Source organism: Cottoperca gobio, chromosome 2 (genome assembly GCF_900634415.1).
Source record: "Cottoperca gobio chromosome 2, fCotGob3.1, whole genome shotgun sequence".
Lineage (NCBI taxonomy): Eukaryota > Metazoa > Chordata > Actinopteri > Perciformes > Bovichtidae > Cottoperca > Cottoperca gobio.
The window spans coordinates 6,483,316-6,503,424 of record NC_041356.1 but is presented as its reverse complement, the minus strand read 5'-3'; the positions used below and the strand labels follow the sequence as shown (position 1 = coordinate 6,503,424).

The following is a 20,109-nucleotide window of genomic DNA, read 5'->3' as shown; positions in this document are numbered from 1 at the left end:
CGGAACACCTGTCTCGAAGTGGACCGTTGAGAAAGAAGCAGCTCGCGAGCGCTCATTTTCTGCTGTGTGGCGTGAAGCTGGAGCACGCAGCCCGGAACCCGCCACCCCTCCGCTGGACTGGACCGGAGCAGCCAGCCCTCTGGACCGATGTCCTGGCCGAAATGTCCCGACACATCTACATACGGAACAAAATTGGCGAAGGCATCCAAGCGCCCATCTTTCAGGTCGGTTATTTCTTGCTAGCTAAGCTTCTGGGATAATTACTTCCAAAATACGACAGTTTCTCCTGTTTATCGGCGGAAAATACACTAGAAAATACTATAAATGCTGTTTACTCGTGTAATTAACACTTTAAAACAAGATAAAGTCTTGGAATTAATACCTTTTTTTTATTTTGAGGATGTAACACCTTTTTAATTAAAAAGTTGCTAGCCAGAAAATACGCCATGTCTCCCTTTCACATAAAAGTCACTTTTACTGACTAACGTTACATGAGAAGTGTAGGTGTTGTTTGCCCTATAGATCAAATGTAAATATTCTAATAAAAAGTTATATGTACAGTTGTTATAAAGGTGTATGATCCAGTATTACATATGACAGAGAAAGTGATATAAAGTCTTTCCAAACTGTTTAATAGTCTCTAGCGCAGTCTAGAGGAGCAAGAGGATACAATGGAGGCATCAGACTTTATTTTTATTTTACCCTTTTGACATTCAAAAGGCCTCTTAACATTTGGATCAGATGAAGGTTATTATAAGTGTTATAATGGTATCGATTGAATAAATGACTCAGAAGACAGTCAGTCTTATTCTCAAGGACTCAAATATGCACAGAAGTTTGATTAAGACTACATTTTTTCTTCCGTTTGAAAGTATTTCTTGAAATACAACATGATTTCACCTGATGTTTTAAGTCATACTGTAACCAAATTGAAGTATTAATCCGTGCAAGATTTACTTATGTATATACTCCTGTTTATAAGACTCAACTCTCTTACCATGCAGCATTTATTTAATAGTCCCAGTCTCTTTCCTCAGATAAAGCACCATAATGGCCTTTAATAACAAATATTAGTTGTAAAAATATGCTTTTTCTTTATTATTAAATACTGCTAGGTATACCACAGTTTACACCAAATATACTAGAATAGTGTTTTCTGTATGTTTAGAGAAGGGAATGTATCGTACCCTGATAGATAACTGATAACTGATGATTTGTTTCAGCTTGATTGATCATTGGAGGCTACAGGCTGATATTAATAGCACAGTATTCATAGATTTAGCCAACTTTATCCTTCATATCTCTTCTTGGCTGTTGGCTTGCATTGAGAGAGACAGAAGAGCGATGGTGACCCAGATTAATGGCCCTGTTTTATAAATTCAGGGAAGTAGGTTCTATCTTTTTAACAGTGACATTGTCATTAACTCTGGAGACTTGAACAGAAATGGGGCAAATCACTGGCAGATAATTAATTTAGATCCCTGGAGATTAACTCTGCTGGTTATATTTAGACTTTTTGGAAGAGAAAAAGATTGAAAGAGAGAAAGCCAGGAGGGAAAGAGAAAAGTAAGTAGGCAAGTTAAACATGTACCCTAATGCAAATACATCCGGTTTAAGCCACATTCGGTCGTTTTACATGTGTCTTCTGGGTGCTGTGGGATTCAAACTTACATGTGTGCTTGTAAAGTTAACCTTATTGTACTGTTGACATCAAAACCATTTAAATACGTGTGTGAAAAAGCATCAGCCAAATGTCTAAAGTAGATGTGAATGAATGTCAACTTGCATTGTGTATAAGCTTGATGTGGCTTTATTGAATGCTTCTCTCACATAATAGCAAACATGCCGATGTAACAGATGCAGATAAAAAGTGTTTCTGCTGGTTGAGATATTGTTTTTTTTCACCATACAGGTGAATCGAGGGACTTATTCCAGGAGGAGCCGACTCAAGAGATCTGATGGCAGCACCACCTCCACCAGTTTCATCCTCAGACAGGTACTGAAATGCAAAGAAAAGCCTTTACATTTATTTAACACTGTTATTGTCTCTTTTTAAGTAAATCTGCAGGATGCAGTGCACTTAAATAAATGACCACTGGTAAAAAATAAACAAATAAAAAAACCTGAATGAAAAATAGAGTTTAAGTGCACTTAACAACAACATGTATCAGCAGATAGCTGCTTGTTTCTAAAAAACAAAGACATTTTGTAAACTCACATAAATATACAATGTCAGTGTAGTGGCCTTCCCTGGTGTTGGCTCAGTGAAATACTATAATAAATCAATAATCGGACTTGTGAGCGCTGATGCCGATGATCTCAAAATGGCATTCATCGACCTGATTAATCTGTCTGCCACTATTACCTACAGTAGATGGCAGTCTGCACGCTCCCATGTTTGGAGCAACAGGCAGGAGAACCGTCACAGGATAAAAGCAATGTTGAATGTTGTTGAATGTCTGCTGTTGACGGGGGCGTCAGCAAAACCTATTTTAGCCGACTAAAACTGTCCAGTAATGTTTAGGTGAGCGTGTTTTACAGCTGTATGCATTTTCTACCAGGACATGTGTCAGAACATATTACATATTTTGTTAATACAAAACAGACCAAAAACATACAATATATGTTTTAAGATTTTATATCCACATTTATTGCCAGGTTGTCTCTCTGTTTTAATTTGAAAAACAAGCAATTTATATAACCCTCAAAACAACTGAAAACATTACAGATAGGGCTTTTATTATTTCCTTTTATATCAAATTATGAGTGTAGTGTCAGCATAGATATATGCAGACTCTGCCCCCTTTGCTCTGCAAGTTGCCACTGATGTGAAGTGCTTCATATTGCCAAGTGTAGAGGGGAAAGGAGGAAATAACTTAAATGGTAGTTTTTTTCAAAAGTGTTTGACATGTTTTAATGGCCATTTCTGTTTTGATAAGTAGTTGTCAACAGAAAGTGAGTGTTAACTCTGGAAAAGGTCCTTGAAGGATGCTGTTTTTTTTTGAGTATTGAGCTTTTTTGATGTTCATACGAGTTTTGAAGGGTTCCATTGAGCTTCAGTTCTTTTAACACGTTTTACCAGGTAGTAATGGTCAACAGCAAAGTGATTGCTTTGGCTGCCTGTTTTATGGTGCTGAATATTCACCAAATGTTTGAAAACTTATTTGCGTCAGAGTTTATGTTTTTTTTTCAAATGCAGAAAGTAAAACATGTTAACCAGGGTAAGTGATGTAGCCAAAATGACTATACAATGAAATATATGCTGTTTTAGTCGTCCAAAATCATACATTTTTAAAAACAACATACTAGCTATGTTAAGGCCCTGTCAAACATATCCGTATGACAGAAACGTATGCCGGCGCATACGAAATATCAGCAATAGGTTGATATAAATGAAGGGTAAGTTGTGATCGTTTGAAGGACGCAGACGATACGCCGAACACGCCAGACACACGGCCCTGTCACACAGTTCCGTATGGCAGAAACATATGCAACTAGCTCAAAATAGTCCAAATACGTCCAACTTTTCCACAGCGGTGTTATAGCTGACGTATACATAACAAATTATTATACGTATGTCAAACATATTGATAGCGTATCACTTACTTATTTAAAATGTATCAGAGCGTCTGGCCAACGGAGCTGGAACAGTGCCATCTGGTTCACGTCATGCTGATGCTGGAGAACGGCTAACATGCTGAACGCTAGCTGTACTGTAGAAACACGTTTAATAAGTGACTCCGTCGTCAGGCATCATCTTAACATCGGGTAGGAACAGGTTATCCACTCGTTATCAATACATTGGCTGTAGGGTTCACCGTCAGCCGACGTAGCTGATATCTAACGTACCTCTAACGTAGTCACGTAGATATTTACGTACTGTATTTATGTAGGTAAGTATTCACGTACGTATTCTATATTCACGTATGTCTAACGTAACGTAACGTCTGCATATCTTATGAAGCACACGTCGGGTACGTCCGGTAATTTTGAACATGCTCAAAACATCAGTGTTCAACAACGCGCCCCAGCATAACACCGCCTGCTCTTAACGAATACTGCCTTACCTTATATCAACGTAAAACAGCGTGTTGCCGATATTTTGTATACGCTATATTTTTGTATATCTTATGCATTTGTTGGGTATTCGTTGGGTACACTGATTACTTCTCAAATGTGAGATTTTGCTGCTTTCCTCTACTTATTATAATTGTAATTTAAATGTCTTGGAGTTTTGTACTGTTGGTCTGATTTATAAAAGCAATTTTGACATCACCTTGGTAGTCACATGGTGGTCACATGGTGGTCACATGGTGGTCAGATGTTGGTCATGTTACAGGCTGATCCCACTATGTTTAAATATGTTTTCAGCCAACACAATCTTAATTAATTAAGAACTAATGAATTAATATTGGTGCCTCTACAAGCCTATTTTTGAGAATTACATTTTTTTTTTAACTTTTCTTAGTTTAACAACACATTATGTAAAAAGAACTTTGCCTAATTAAAATCGAGCCAATTATTATAAATATGTTTTTATTTAGATTGGAAAGGTTGTGAACTGTTCAATACCAGCTTTCAATTGTCAATAATGTATAGAGGTTTGATACTCAGCTTTATAAATGATTTCAATATTTCTCCACCAGAATTGAACTGTACAAATGAAATATGAAAATCCAAATAAAACATTTAGGTGGGGTGCACTGGGGAAAATTTGGTCTCAGTTTTTCTAAAATCCTGGCTACTGCCCTGGACCAAGATCTTCCATTTACTTAATATAAATACACTAAATATCCCTAAAACATAAATACTGTGTACTTCTATGGAGACGAGAGAATGTGAGTATAGAAATGTCACTCATGATTTTATTCTCATTTGAAAATGAACTGCCATTTTTTAAATACATGGATCCAGTGTATAAATTCATTAGACCTCCTCGAGTTATCAGAACCAGATTGAATGTATTTATCTGCTCTCTCTTGAGAATAAATAAGCAGAATGAGGATGAGCTTTAACAGGGAAATGGAGGATGCTGCTCCCCTCTTTTACTCCTCCATCCCCCATCCTTGCTACCTCCCCGCACAAAAAAAAAAAAAATCAAGGAGAGCGCTCATCCAAGCTGAGTGGACAGCCAGCCAGCCAATCAGCTCCTTGCACATTGGCTCTGTCATCAGGCTTGGATATTGAGGAAGGATCCACTGCTCTGCTGCTGCCGCTACTGCTGCTGCCGCCTCTGCTGCTCGTTGTGTATATGTATATGTGTGTGTCTGTGTGGGTGTGTGTGTGTGCGTGGAAGCCTGATGAAATGAAATGCCAGGATTGGGCTACCTCCAGGGAGAGCCTCTCCATCCTATAATGTGAGCCAGCCAGCAGCACTGCGAGATCAGGGAGAAGCTGCATCCATCAAGCGACGGGCCTCCGGAGGACCAGGCGTGATCCAACAGGAGGGGAGATTTTTAAAAAGAATTATTCTTCTCTGCTGTGGAGGGAAGGGATTGTCGTCATCCCCCCATCCATCCTTTTTTTTTTCTCTGTGGTGCCCCCTCCTTCCTCCTTCGCCTCCACTCTCATTATTTCCCCCTCATTCTTCTAGAGGCGCTCGTTGGAATATCAAACCTCCATGTATGACAATTTGTACCTGCATGGATTTGAAGACTCGGAGGCGGTGAGTGTTTGGATGTGTGTGTGAATCTGCTTTTGCGCTCTCTTGCTGTGTGTTTATTGATGAAAGTAGCTCAGCTGTGCACACACACACACACACACACACACACACACACACACACACACACACACACACACACACACACACACACACACACACACACACACACACACACACACACACACACACACACACACAGGGCCTTTGATGGGTTAGCCAACGGTACAGCGTAGCGTGATCGTGGGCTATGCTTGGCTGGAAGGGGGTTGGGTGGGTGGGTGGTTTTTGGTGGTGTGTGTGAAGGGGGGTGCACATTAGGAAGATGGCCACTGACGTGTGACATTCACACAATAATGTATATATATATCTATATCTGTATGTGCGTTTGATGTGTGGTTCTTTTTGTGCTGTATATATGGCTGATATCTGCCTTTAAGCCTGTAAGAACGGACGTCAGGAGACCACCAGAACCAGGAGGAGCCATTTAGTGTTCATCACACTCTGTACCTCTTAGAGATGGACCGAGCCGTGATTCAAGGAGGAAGATGGAAAGATGTTAATTACCCATTTCTCCCCTAAGGCCCATTACATGGTCACATGATAAATTGTCATGTATCACATTTCTGCATTTATCACTTTGAAAAAAGAAAGAAAATGCAGCAGAGTATTTTTTATCTGACCCTGCGACTGCGTGATGTATAGGCTCTGCCAAGGCTTGGAGAAACATGCATCGTGATGTCATTAAGTGGATTCTGATGCTGATGAGTCACATGCTGAAGCCACTCCATTGGATAATAGCTCGGATGCTATCGGTGCAACCTTAAAGCTTCCGCTCAGATCCATGAGATGATGTTCAGAATTACTTGTTAGTGTTGGATTGAAGGATTTCTAAAAATGGAGGCAAAATGGTCTGGAGAAAAAACTATTGTAGGGTAATTGGTGTCAACACTTTTTATCCGTGCATGTGTGCTAGTGTATGTAATATCACAATATCAAAATTATATTTGTGACTGTAAAAGTAGTAGTCAATATAGACCTACGAGAGACAGATTTAACTAAAAGACTGGTCACATTTGAAGCAGCAGAGGCCGACATGTCCTCAATTTAGTTCCTAGTATGGGTTAAACCATAAAAACATTGGATCCTACAATTCCCATAATCCAACTCGTTATCATTTTCCATTATACCCTCCTTGTCTGGCAAATACCCATCTTTCAAACTCAATTGAAATGAAATTATGCGGGCCTTTTTGTTCAAAATGAATCACACACTTAGATAACCCTGTTGACATCACTATGACATCGTCAGGGGTTATTTTCTAGGACTTCACAAAGCCACAGAAGACATAATACAACAGTTTCCACAGACTCTACTAGTGCTTCTCATGACGAGTGGACAGATCCTGATCTGTAAAATTGGTGAAATGTCCCTTTTTTTTAAAAGAAGAAACAAAAACATGAAGAGTCCAGCAGAAACATTTTGTATGTTTACCTTGAGAGTGATGAATGAACAAAAACCCACTAAGCTTGATATTTCCTGAATTTAAGTTCCCCAAAGGTGCCACTTTGTGATTGGATGCACACAATCAAGACGAGGAGTGTGCTGAAGTCAGACCTGGCTGCTGCTAGCTTGTAAAAAACAAAAAGTGCTTAGCTGGGATGACTAGCTTGATTGATCTTCTTGAGACTAATGGTCTTCCTTAATTGAATCATCATTAGTGGCTGATTGTTTAGATTAACACAGCTGAAAGAAGCACTTGGTCCAGTCATGGCCCAGCAAAAAAAAAAGAAAAGGTTGCATTACTGGAATTCTCACTGTGTGGCAGGATTAAATACTGCAAGTCTAGCATGTCTCAAGGCACTAATGGGAAAAAGTCCCTGAGAGTGTTCAAGAAAATGGATCCCTTGTTGGATGAAATGTCGTAGAGTAAATGCAGAGATATGTAATTGAATGATAAAAGTATCAGTTTAACAGTTTTTGGCCTTCTACTATTCCTGCTCCTATTATGTTGTTCATGCTGGACATCATGTGTCTGTGCCCTTTACTTTATAGTGTCTGATTTTTAAAAAGTTGCATCAATCTAGACTTCAGTTTTCCATTATTTGCAATGAAAAGCCTTTTAAAGTAACTTGAAAGTAACTTAACTTATGCTGATAAAGCCTTTAGTGTCCTCCCCTATAAAGAGGGTGGAGGGTTGTCTCCATGTTGTTGTTTGGTGTCATCAAACTCAAATGGCAGAGGAAACATTTGTCCGTCGAGCTGAACATGATATACTTCTGTTGTTGGTGAAATACTGCGAATTCTCTCAAATTAACGCCAGAATTCAAATAGAAATGATGTATGAATAAAGGCCTGACAATAAAAGGTTTCACCACAGGGTGTTTTTAAATGCATATTTCTTCTGTATATGCAGTATGTTTGATCTGTACAGTATCTTAGCATGATGTCAGACACATGCATCTACTCGATGCTGCAGCCCAGGAATTAGTGTTGGCTTTGTTTAGCAGGAGGCATCTAAAACCCACTTCTGTCAAGAAAAGAAAAACAAAAGAATGAAAACGTAGGCATAAAAATGATAATATTTTGACTCTCAAAGTCAGATACAAAGTAAAAGATTTGACTTAATATGCCGTAATTATGCCAAAATATTTCATTATTTTAACTTGGTATCTAATCATTTTGACTTGCCGTGCATAGTTTTAATTTTTATCATCCATTTCTTTCTTTTCCTGGCGGAACTGGTCTTCCATATAACCGTGACTAACCAGGACATTGATGTTTCCACACGCTTTAGTCTAGGCGTGGATATGCTGCACTGTGTGTGTCAGTGTCCCGTTTCATGACCATATGGAATGATTGCATCAGACAAGTGAAAGAAAAATGAAACCTCCTGGTCCAAAAGATACAGAAATCGGTCTGCCTCTTTAGGGAGCAGTGATCAAAGTCGTCACTATCCAGAATTGGCTGGAAGTGTGAGATTGGCTGTGTGTAGTCGTACAAACTGCTGACAGCACGGGAATGGAAATTCCACTTTGTTTGAGATGCTTCTGGCAGTCGGCTCTTTTCTACATCATCCATTTCACCTCTTCTGCATTCAGAGTGCCAAGCCACCAGTCTGGACTTGGCAATGCAAGTTGATGTGAACCCTAAAACTTTGGACAGTCAATGGTCCCATAAAGAAGATTTCTTAAGTGGACCTCCTTTTGCTTTGCAGTGCTATCTTTTGGCTTTCTCTTGGATGAAGCTACAGTACATCCTTCTTTTATAACCTCAGCGCTTATGTGCTTTTGTCTTTTCAGATGGACATTTGAGATCATTCTGTCCAGTTTTTCTCATTTCAAGTCCTTGATATTGGAAAAGGGTCTCACTGAATTGACACTATTTGGAGCTGGGTGCTATTGTTCATCTGCATAAGCCTTGCCTTGATCACATATTTACAGTACTGTGGCCATTTCCTGTACATGCAAATGTAGCTTTGCCCACTGAACTTGGTGGAGAAGAACATTAAGGCAACTCTGGCTGACATGAATGCTTAGACTATTTTAACTGCCTTTAGCAGGGCTGTAGTACTTGAATCTGATCTCTGAAACAATGGAAAAATATCTCGAGACAGACTTCGATGGTCAGCGAATGTTCCCAATATCCCCCACAATATCTCCAAATAATCAAGTCTATATTGTTGCTGCTCAAACAATGTGGGTTTAAATCCCAACTATACAGTTCCAGTAACCTACTGTGTGATTTCTTTTTGCAGGGCTCAGCTGATTCATATACTAGCAGACCATCAGACTCAGATGTCTCTCTGGAGGAGGAGCGGGAGGTGCAGGCCCAGGTCCAGAGCCAGAGCCCAAGCCAGAGCCAAGGACCGGGACAGAGCCGCCAGGAGAAGGAGCAGCAGGCCTCCATTCAACTGGAGAGAGCCAAGGTGGTCAACCTGTGACTACTTAGCCAAATTAATCTGCTGCTATGTTAAAAAACACAGACTAATATTTCTACTGACCATACTGGAGTTAATGGCTGTGACCGAAATCACTCACACATTCAATCCTCCCATATAGTGAGCTCATCTGCAAAATAAAAACCGTTTTTTTTGGACGTTACTCGGATAATTTCTCTGCTCGTTTGCTATGTCATTGCTGGCGCACAATTAAAACGTGCCCAATCAGAATCAGCTGGTGGATCCGTGTGGGCCATCCCTAATAAATAACAACATGCATGATAAATACATGATATAAAGACCACATTTTCCCAAATGAATAAATACAAAGCACTTTGTCACCATTAATGTTGTGACGTGCTGCTCTGCTCGCATATTATGGATTTGTTTCGTGCCGTCGTCATAAGGAAAAACAAACTATACTCACATTGAAAATACTTCTTAATACTCTTTATAAAACAGCTGTGTGTCTTCATACATTTGTACATGATGGTATATAGTGCTTGGTTCGTGACCATCTGTTGTACACTACTTTTTACAATGCATTGTGGGATACTTTGACTCCACTATATAGAGTTGTGACTAGATGGTAACCCTCGATTTCTGAAACTGTGCCTGTGCATTGTGTGTTCTCTCTCTCACTCACTGAGTGTGTTTCCATCCTCCAGACCAAACCTGTGGCATTTGCTGTAAGGACCAACGTCAGCTATTGTGGCGCACTGGATGAGGATGTTCCAGTTCCAGCCACAGCCATCTCCTTTGACGGCAAGGATTTCCTCCACATAAAAGAGGTACAAGTATTAAACATGACTCCTGCTGTCTACACTGCTATGTGATACAAACATATGTGAAACCTGAAGTTACTGGCTTAAAGATTTTCCTTGTGTTTTTGTTTCTCTTATGTTATGGTGTTCAGAAGTTCAACAACGACTGGTGGATCGGTCGGTTAGTGAAAGAGGGCTGTGAGATCGGCTTCATCCCCAGCCCTCTGAAGCTCGAGAACATCCGGCTCCAGCAGGAGCAAAAGAGAGGACGAGTCCAAGGGTAAGCAGATAAACACATCGTCTCACTGTTTGTCCCTTAAAGTAAGCATTATATGGTCACACAACAATTAATGTTAACTCAAATTGTATTAGAGGTAATTGCTTTATATTATTATTTGAAATAATTGGGAATGTGGTATACTGACAACTGTACAACAAACTATAAAAGACACATAAGCTATATAAAAACTTTAAAATGTTCCATAAAAAGGAATTGGTCTTCAGTTTTATATGTGAAAATAATCAAATAAAGTTCAATGAAAGAAAAGGAATCGATTACCCTGGCTAAATCTGTTTTATTTTCTGTAAAAAAAGAGACGCATTTATTATTTGCTTCTCGCTGGCTGAACTTGACCTTCTGAAGTTGGTCAAAAATATAAAAATATTATCCATTCATTGCCTTTATTTTCATCTCCATGCTGAAGCTTTATGTATCACCTTTATGTTCAAACAACTTCTTATTGTCTGTCATTGGAGGGATTCCATTTACAAATAAAATGACATTGAACTAGTTCTTAAACAATTAGTCGATTAATCAGTTAGTCGAGCAACCAAAAATAAAAACAACGTTTTTGACAATCAATTAATTGTGTCAGTCACTATTTCCTGACACTGATCACAGATTCTCTCAATCTCTGTATGATTTATTTTGAATTCTACTTTGACCCAGGTCGGCTCGTGACTATTTACTCCATCACTTCTACTCATGCCGGCTGTACCAGTGAAACGGTTTCAATAGCTGTAACTAGCGGTCCTATCAGCCTCTTAGTTTCCATGTGTGTGTAATGTGTCTTGAAGGTTCTGTCATCCAGAGTTGGTACAGTAACTCACATTCACTTCCTCAAGCCCTGTTGTTGAGTTTAATACTAATATTACCAGACTGGAGGGCTTCAGCGCTTCACTTACTAGCTTGGCCTCTGTGGCTTTTTGTCACCAAGCCTCACAGACGAGGAGAGGCATTTGAACCCCGTTAACCAGGACTACATTTGCACTGTAAAACTGAATCACAGTAGGCCTACATGTTTCATGCTGCCTTCCAGAGGTGTTGGAAATTCTGCCTGATTATCCTTACTGTTAAAATCAGTGTTTTTATTGTATTCTGCTTTTTGTTACCTAATTTGTCATGTTAAGCATCTTTACTTCTTGAAAAGTGGTGAATAAAATGTATTATTATTTTCTTTTTTAATTTTTAATTTTCTTCTCCAATCTTCTCTCTGTTTGAAGTTATTCTGTTACCTGTCATTAAAGAAGGAAAACTAATTCAAATGCAGCCAGTTTGGTTTGAGAGCCACGTTTTCTGCTCACAGTCAAACCCCAAACCGTTTAACCATTACTGAAGCATTCGATAGTGATTGCAAATGCTGTATTCAAAGATGCAGCCGGTACCACAGCTCTACTAGACTGACATTTTAGCTTACTAATTATTATTGCAATGCATTACTTATGTTTTCATTACAAATGTGCATTACATTATGCACACTTCTGGATCAGTTTAAGCCTTTTTTACATTTTCCACATTAATACCATGGTGTGTTTCTGTCTTTCTTTATCCCCTCTTGTCTTTTCCAGTAAGTCTGGAGGGAACTCTTCTTCAAGTGTAGAGGATGAGGTTTCTGCCTCTATCCGACCCCTCATATCCTCAGCAGGTGAGGACGTCGGTCAGGGGAGAGGGCTGTTAATAGCCAGCCGCCAGCTTAGAGCCAACCACAACAACATAGAGAGAATAAGACTCTAAACCCTTCCCATGTCCCTGCATAGAGTATACGTTTCACTGCATAGAGGTGTTGGTACATTTTCCCATGATCCTCCTCTTCCTCCAGTTGAGGACTGCAGGCGTTCTGAGACTGGGGCTAACCACCCAACGACAAGACTATGAACCCCCCTGAACTGCACTCATGTGACTTTGTGAATATAACCTTAGGACAATAGAAATACTTTGTATATGTTTATCATGTCGGTTATACTTGTTAGGTTTCATTTTCTAAGAATTTTGATAAAAAGTTGCTTATGTGAAGCATGTTTTTGAGATTTTATGGTGACGCCCCCTCGAGCAGCAGCTACTGACGACTGTCTTCTCTCCCCTCTTACAGGAAAGCAGAAACAGAAAGTGGTAAGTTGGTGACGGTAAAACCCACTCATTCACCATCCACTAGACTAGTTGCCGCCATCATAAAATGACAGGACCCAGTAGCACTGGCAGGAAGTCACAACCTCATATCACATAATACTTCAGCCCTACTGAAGTATTCAGTGCCAAGTCATCATTTCTGTGATGCCAAAGTACTTCAGTGCCAAGTGTTATAACTGCAACTTCCTTTCCAAATGCTACTTTGGATAAAGTTTTAGGGAAAGCAGTAGGTATTTAACTATTAGTTTCATACATTCCACATATTAGATGGTGTTTTCAGCCCAAGTGTAGAGGATACCAGACCTATGTGATGTTAAAGGACTGTTTCGACATTGTGGGAAACATGCTTATTCACTTTCTTGCCAACAGTGAGGAGAAGATCAATGCTCTCAAATCTGTACGCTAAGTTACAGCCAGCATCTTGTTAGCTTAGCTTAACAACAAGTATGAACAAGTATTTCCCAAAATGTCAAACTGTTTCTTATAAGTCAAAGGAAACCTTAATAAATACAAACAATACTGAGAGTTTTAAGGACAGCGGTGTGCTGGGCAGAACAAGCGACATGTTCTCTATTCTTTGAGCCTTGCCAGCGGTGGAAATATGTGTCCTGAGGAAGGTGCTAATAGAAAGGCCATGGCTTTTTAAAATCTAAATGGATTATTTCCCCTTAGAATAATTTAATGACAAGGAAGATACCTTCAGCCGCTTTGGAAGCAAAGAAAGCAACTGAATACCTAATAGTGAAATGTAACCACTACTAAATACTTAATGTTGAACCTGAAATACCAATCAGCATAAAGAATATTGTGTTGATTGGTTAGGCTTGTGACTATGTTACAAGTAGCCGTCATATCCATTCATCCATGTAGTAAAGGATACACAATGTGTTGTCAAAATGTTCCTTTACATTTATTCAAATATAACAAAATCAAGTCACTCATTTACCATATAAATAATAGGCCTGTAATTATGTGCTACATTATCATTTAGTTTGTATTACATTTTGACAAGGTACATTATCATTTGCTACGTTTTTTATTCAAGGTCAGCTGACTCAGCAGTCCATTACTGTCTGCTCTGAATATTGTGGTTTTATGTTTCAAGTTATTTTGGTTTGTGAAGAATCTAAGGCTGCTGATTAATATGTGTCTGTTAATAGACGGAGCACATCCCCCCGTATGACGTGGTGCCCTCCATGAGGCCTGTGGTGCTGGTGGGACCCTCGCTCAAGGGTTATGAGGTGAGCTGCCCATCCTTATGATTGAACAGAAAATCAAAAATGTCCTTTTACTTTTGTCACTGATTTAAGGGCCTTTGTGGTGCAAAAAGCACAAGATTACTGAAAGGAGATGAGTCGTGTTCCTCTTTCCCTGAGTCCCCTAAAATAGCTCGCTGTTGGCGCAGTTAATTGTGAGTGTCAGCGCCCACGTAACATCCAGATTGCAGCGAGACTAACAAGGAGACTAAGAGGTCAGATGAAAATATGTTGTGTAATTGGCAGCTTTTTGGCTTTTAACTGTCATTGCTTCCATTACCGTTTCTAAATGTGTCGTGTACAAGGGATGCACAAAAGGAACAATATCCAGCTCTATAATTGTCTCAGTATACACAGATGATGAGGGGAATACGAGAGAGCTATTAATCCTCGTTGGTGGAAGTTTAGATGCGGACAGGTTAGATTCTGGATTTTTAAACTTGGGAGACAATAAATCTTTGATCTTTGGAAGAGTCGTGGGCTATTAAAACCAAAACAATGAGCTAAACGAATTACATTGTTTGAAATTACAAAATCCAAATCAAACAAAAATGTGATTATAAAATCATGACTAACATTTCTAATACAGTCATCTTAATCCCAAAACAAACCCAGTAACCACAGAAAAAACTACTTTTTTACGGTCTTCAGCAAACTTTCTTTTCTATGCAGGTTACAGACATGATGCAGAAAGCACTGTTCGACTTCCTCAAGCACAGATTTGATGGCAGGTAAGACAAATGTGACAGCTGATTAGGCCCTGTAATGACTGTGTGTGCAAATATCATCTTAGTAAATGTGATATAAGGTTCAGAAATGCTTATTCTTTCTCACCATTTAACAGGATATCCATCACACGAGTCACGGCAGATATATCATTAGCCAAGAGGTCTGTCCTCAACAACCCCAGTAAGAGGGCCATCATTGAACGATCCAACACTCGCTCCAGTTTAGGTAAGAAAACTCTGTTCCACTGTGCTCAGTGTATCAGTTTATTTACTACTAGAGCTAATTCAACCAAATGTGTCTACATATTAGAAAGTGATAATAGGAGCAAAGGAAAATAAATCAAGTATACAGTAGTCTTTCACAGTGACGTGGAAATAACTTCTAGAAAGCTTTGAGTATTTCCATAATGAGTACCGAATTATTTTTATTGTTTACACAGAACTGTGCAGATAAAGTCTAAAGTTGTGTCATGTATTTGAATTGTATCTTGTCTCTTCAGCTGAGGTGCAAAGTGAGATTGAGAGGATCTTTGAGTTGGCTCGCTCCCTGCAGCTGGTGGTGCTGGACGCTGACACCATCAACCATCCAGCACAGCTCCTTAAGACCTCCCTGGCCCCCATAATTGTTCATGTTAAAGTCTCCTCGCCAAAGGTACTGAGGGTTGGGAGGACATCGCCAAACAGTCAAACATCAGTTTAACTCTCTGTGACATTAGCAGATTTACCTGAAATAGATTTTTGATGGCAAATACTAAAGGAACCGCTGGTTTAATTGAGCTATCTGGTTCCCATCCCTTTTTATTTAGTGGGTACTCATAGTGTTAAGCCTGGACAAAACAAAACTTAGCATTAGAAAATTAAGCATGTGATATAACCTCCACAGCTACTGTCCCACAGAGTCATTCAGTTGGTGGAGACAAACAAGAAGAACAGCTAGACGTGTTAAAGGTAACGGTCTCTGTGTTAGGATGTTATTTACCCTCCACTGGTGTAGCAGCTTAGCGCAAGCACAATGTTCCCTACAAACCAGCATGACATACTGTACTGTAAAGCCACGGACTAACATGCAAGGTCTTTTAATTTAGTCAGTAGAGCTGAAATCTGCACCGATAATCTGCACCTTTGCATGGAAGCGTACGTCTGCTGCTCCCAAATACTATCACAGATCAGTCTTCAAAGTTTGACACGGTGCACCCGTTTAAATGCAGTCACATCCTGGTCAGGTGACTTTCACACCACACCTCTCCTAGCATGCAAAATGCTCGTTTTGCTACACAGTCTACAGACAAAACAGGAAGCAGCAATATCGCCTGTAAAACCTGGAGAAAGGATCTTTTTTCAATATATTTGGGTCATTAATTTTGGCTTAAAAGTAGTCAAATTTAATAATTTGTCAACACAAACATAAATTAAGTCAGGTTATTTAAACAAAATGCAATAACTTAGGGAGTAAAGGAATTTGTGCATAAATCAATCGGGTCACTTTATTTCAGACCTATAAAAGATAAAGACTAGATAATAAACCCAAACGGTTTCTTATTTCTGCATCTATATTTGTGCTGACAAACGAGCACCATCAAAGCTCTGAACTCACAATGACATCCTCAGTTGTTTTCTGTGTCACTTTGAAAAAGAATGTCTCTCCTTGCTCATTATGAACTAGAATCCCTTCAATGTTGAAATCACGTGATGAGGAGAGTACTGGGTGACCTGAAATGAGTGCACCCAGAGCTGCGATACTTTTGCTTCAGTGTAACTGGAGCATCATGTACTTTCCTACTCGGTCATCCAGGTTCTGCAGAGGCTAGTCAAGTCCAGAGGGAAGTCCCAGAGCAAACACCTGAATGTCCAGCTTGTGGCAGCTGACAAATTGGCCCAGTGTCCTCCAGTAAGTGGCCATCCGTATATACACCGCCTCATACTTTTACTGTTTTTATCTTATCTTGTATCAATTTAACCCCTCCCTCTTTTTATTGTTGTTTTTACCTACTTTCATTATTATTGATTTGATTATTTTACCCTGCTACACTATCTGCTTATCGGAATTATTACAGCAAACTAGCCAAATGTATTCACAGTTTCCCGCTCACAAAATCTACTCCAGTAAAGATTTGACGTTCACATTGTTACAACCGATCATGGCAGGTATCTGGTCGTTCAGTCCAACCAATGAGCCTAAATGTTGTATTTTATTTGAGTTTCACTGTATTCACAATACTAATATAGAATGATAAGTCTTTACACAGTAACACAACAGGACCTCACACACAAGGTCAGTGTGAAGATCAGTAGCTGCATACCTGCCTTCCTCCCTCTGACCATCTGCTGCTAACAGGAAATGTTTGACATCATCCTGGACGAGAACCAGCTGGAGGACGCCTGTGAGCATCTCGCTGAATACCTCGAGGCCTACTGGAAAGCAACCCATACCTCGATGGCAACGCCCCTGAACCCCCTGCTGGGACGCAACCTGGGCCCCACCACCCTCACCCCCTACCCCACCAGCATCTCTGGACTGCAGGTACACATCCACCAGTCCCAGGGTCCCTTATGGGAATGTTTTGTTATTTAATACTTATCTCCACACTGTGTGAGGAGATGATAAAGGTAAGAGACATAGAGGCATAAAGATACTTTACATTGATGTCCAGTCCTTTCTTTGTCTGTTAAGTCGTGTTGTCTCCAGCCTCACCCGTGTCCTTGGTATGTTCATGTGATTAGCAGAGCCAAAGAATGCGACAGAGCAACCACACGGGAGACCACTCTACCCCGAACGAACGACGCAACCTGATGACGTCAGACGAAAATTACCACAACGAGCGGGCGCACAAGGGACGCAACCGCATGTCGTCTGGCTCACAGCATAGCCGAGAACAGCAGGACCCCTACCAGGACTACCAGGACCCCTATCAGGATGCATACAAGCCACATCGCAATCGCAGTTCTCCGGGCAGCTACAGCCATGACTCCCGGCACCGGCTCTGAGTCATGGCTTCTATCATCACCAGGGTCCAAATGGCCCAGATTCCAAAATAAACGCTGCAACAGAACCAAGACGGTCCCAAATTGTACGGTTTTGTGTTAATTTGTTTTGTCTACCTGGCTATTTTTCTCTTTAAAAGTCCAACAGAATCAGGTGTTTGTTTTTAATCAAGCTGCCAGGGCAACCCCCGTCAATCAACAGCGCGAGTAGTCAAGAGTTTCAGGATGCCAACATTTACTAATGCTGTAAAATTAATTCCTTTCATTTATGTTACTGGGACCTTTTGGGATTGTACACAAAGCTCAGCAGACATGCAGCGCAGATTGTGCTTGTTGCCTGTGTCAGCAAGCTAATTATGGATAGTGGTCAGATGGTGATGGTGTTTGGGCTCCGACGTGCCTGGGACATGGCACCGGGTCGGAGGGAAGTCCACTGCACACAGACTGCTGAAGGATGCTGACCCATACCCTGGGCCGTGTATAAATCCTCTCACCATTTAGCTTATTGCATGCTGATAGATGATCAACCTCCGCTTCCACTTCATTGATATTTTGTACCTAGCATTCTGGATTCTCTTATAATGAGGTGTAGATACGGAGGTCCAATTTTCTAAATCACCTGATTGTGTGGACAGGTGTGAGGTGGTGGGTTTGTGTGGGGGTGTGCAGATGATATATGGCTGCTAGTTTTGAAAACTGGTGCTTCACATTCCCAAACTATTTTGCTATTTGAAAGTCACTTTGAGCAAGGCCAGCTTTTCTGTAGCATAGCTTTAGGATTTCATTTGGGTGAAGACCCTCACCGTCACAAGCGGAGCAGATTCTGATGGTGCTGGGATCAGATCTCAGTTACACTGTAAGAGAAGACAAATCTGCTTCTGTGGTTAACAGCTAGCACTTAGAGAGCTGGAGAAGGCAATAGCTGTGACAGTCTGTCGATAGTAAAGTAAAACTAAATAGCAAAATACTACTTGAGATGCCGTTTGATGTTGTTGAGATGTGGACCAGCATAAAAAACTATTCTGTTTGGGAAGTTCTCTGATATTTTTGGCCGTGCCAGCGTGAAGAATAGGACTTGGAACAGTTTTTTTTGTTTTTGCTTGATAGACCTAAAAGAGTATCTGCTGCCGAAACTACAGGTTGATTTGCATTTATTAGCATTGAAATCAAAGTCGTACAGCGTTAAAACAAAGGTTCAAATGGTGGTTAAGTCGCGCGATTGGTTAACAGCCATCGAGGTTCCTTCCTGTGGTTTTTAGGGGATTAAAGCATTAATAATGTGACATGGCAGGATCGGTTGCATCGTGCTCATTCTCTGTGTAGCTGGCATGTTGTCCTGACTGCAGAGCATGTTCCCTCCAAACGTAAAATAGAACCTTACTGTAAGCAAGTTGATGTTTGTAGAAGTATAGGGCACATTTCTCCCAAAAAAAGAAAGAAAATAAAGTAAAAAAGATAAGGAAAAGATGGCCCAAGTTACAGATAAATGATAATCTCTGGATCCCTGTAACTCTATAAACTGAAACAGTTCAACAGAAAACTTTAAGTACTGGTTTATGTCATTCTGAGAGTTTTAAAGTGGATTGCATGACTCAAAAGTGGAGGCGCCATAATGACAAAAGTTTCTATTGATTCAGAATTATGTTAGCAGGTAGAAGGTGACCTGAACTGTCTAACAGCCCTCACAACAAGGTTAATTAAAGATAACATGGACAGGAGTTTACCGTACCCACATGGTACTTTGTATGGAAGCAGAGAACTGCTGTGGTTGCTGAGAATGTTTTAAGGTTTGTTTTCATTATCACAATATACTGTACATATCTTATTCCTTTTAAGATATCAAATTGTGATTACGACTTAATTATCTCATCTACAGATGAGATAATTACAAACAGTTCTAGCTAGCCAATTGTAAGCCTGAAAACAGGATAAATAGAACATTAAAAAAAAAAAAAGCGAGTAAGCAACATTTGTTATCTTAAAACAATGAGATAGTTAAGTTGTTATCTTAGCAGGACAAAAATATAGTAATGACAGAAGCCACAACAACATAATTTGTTATGTGAACAATTTGTACGGTGGAGATATAATACAGTAATGTTGCTTTTTGGATGCCTGTGGTTTCCGTAGATTTTTAAAAGGGAGAAAAACTGAGTAAAGTGTGTCCTCTGATTCATGTGTTCTCCTGGCAGTGTGTGTTTGTTCGATGAGAAGGACAACGTCCTGAATATTGAAATGAAAGCCTTTCACTGGATATATCCTTTCTAATGCCACAAAATGTTACAATCCACAAAAGAATCAATCGTTTTCTTTGACATAAATGAAGAGAATAGACTTCAAATCAATTTATTTATTTGACAATTTCTACCAGTA

At 39.9% G+C, this 20,109-nt stretch overlaps 1 protein-coding gene across 3 annotated transcripts; it reads left to right on the top strand.

Annotated features, from left to right (window-relative positions):
• Nucleotides 1-16: 16 nt before the first annotated feature.
• On the top strand, nucleotides 17-19,710 carry LOC115019250 (voltage-dependent L-type calcium channel subunit beta-4-like). 3 transcript variants are annotated; one of them, XM_029448723.1, is made up of 14 exons: nucleotides 17-224; nucleotides 1,913-1,996; nucleotides 9,417-9,587; nucleotides 10,268-10,390; nucleotides 10,516-10,643; nucleotides 12,212-12,288; nucleotides 12,733-12,752; nucleotides 13,931-14,011; nucleotides 14,699-14,757; nucleotides 14,871-14,980; nucleotides 15,255-15,406; nucleotides 16,547-16,642; nucleotides 17,090-17,275; nucleotides 17,476-19,710. In XM_029448723.1, the coding sequence occupies exons 1-14, from the start codon at nucleotides 162-164 to the stop codon at nucleotides 17,737-17,739; spliced, it is 1,614 nt and encodes a 537-aa protein (XP_029304583.1). In that variant the 5' UTR covers nucleotides 17-161; the 3' UTR covers nucleotides 17,740-19,710. The 3 variants fall into 3 exon arrangements, with proteins under 3 accessions (XP_029304583.1, XP_029304591.1, XP_029304599.1); XM_029448731.1 differs by lacking the exon at nucleotides 12,212-12,288 and having other exon boundaries at nucleotides 19-224; nucleotides 12,734-12,752; XM_029448739.1 differs by lacking the exons at nucleotides 17-224; nucleotides 1,913-1,996 and adding an exon at nucleotides 5,184-5,665.
• The last annotated feature ends 399 nt before the right edge of the window (nucleotides 19,711-20,109 follow it).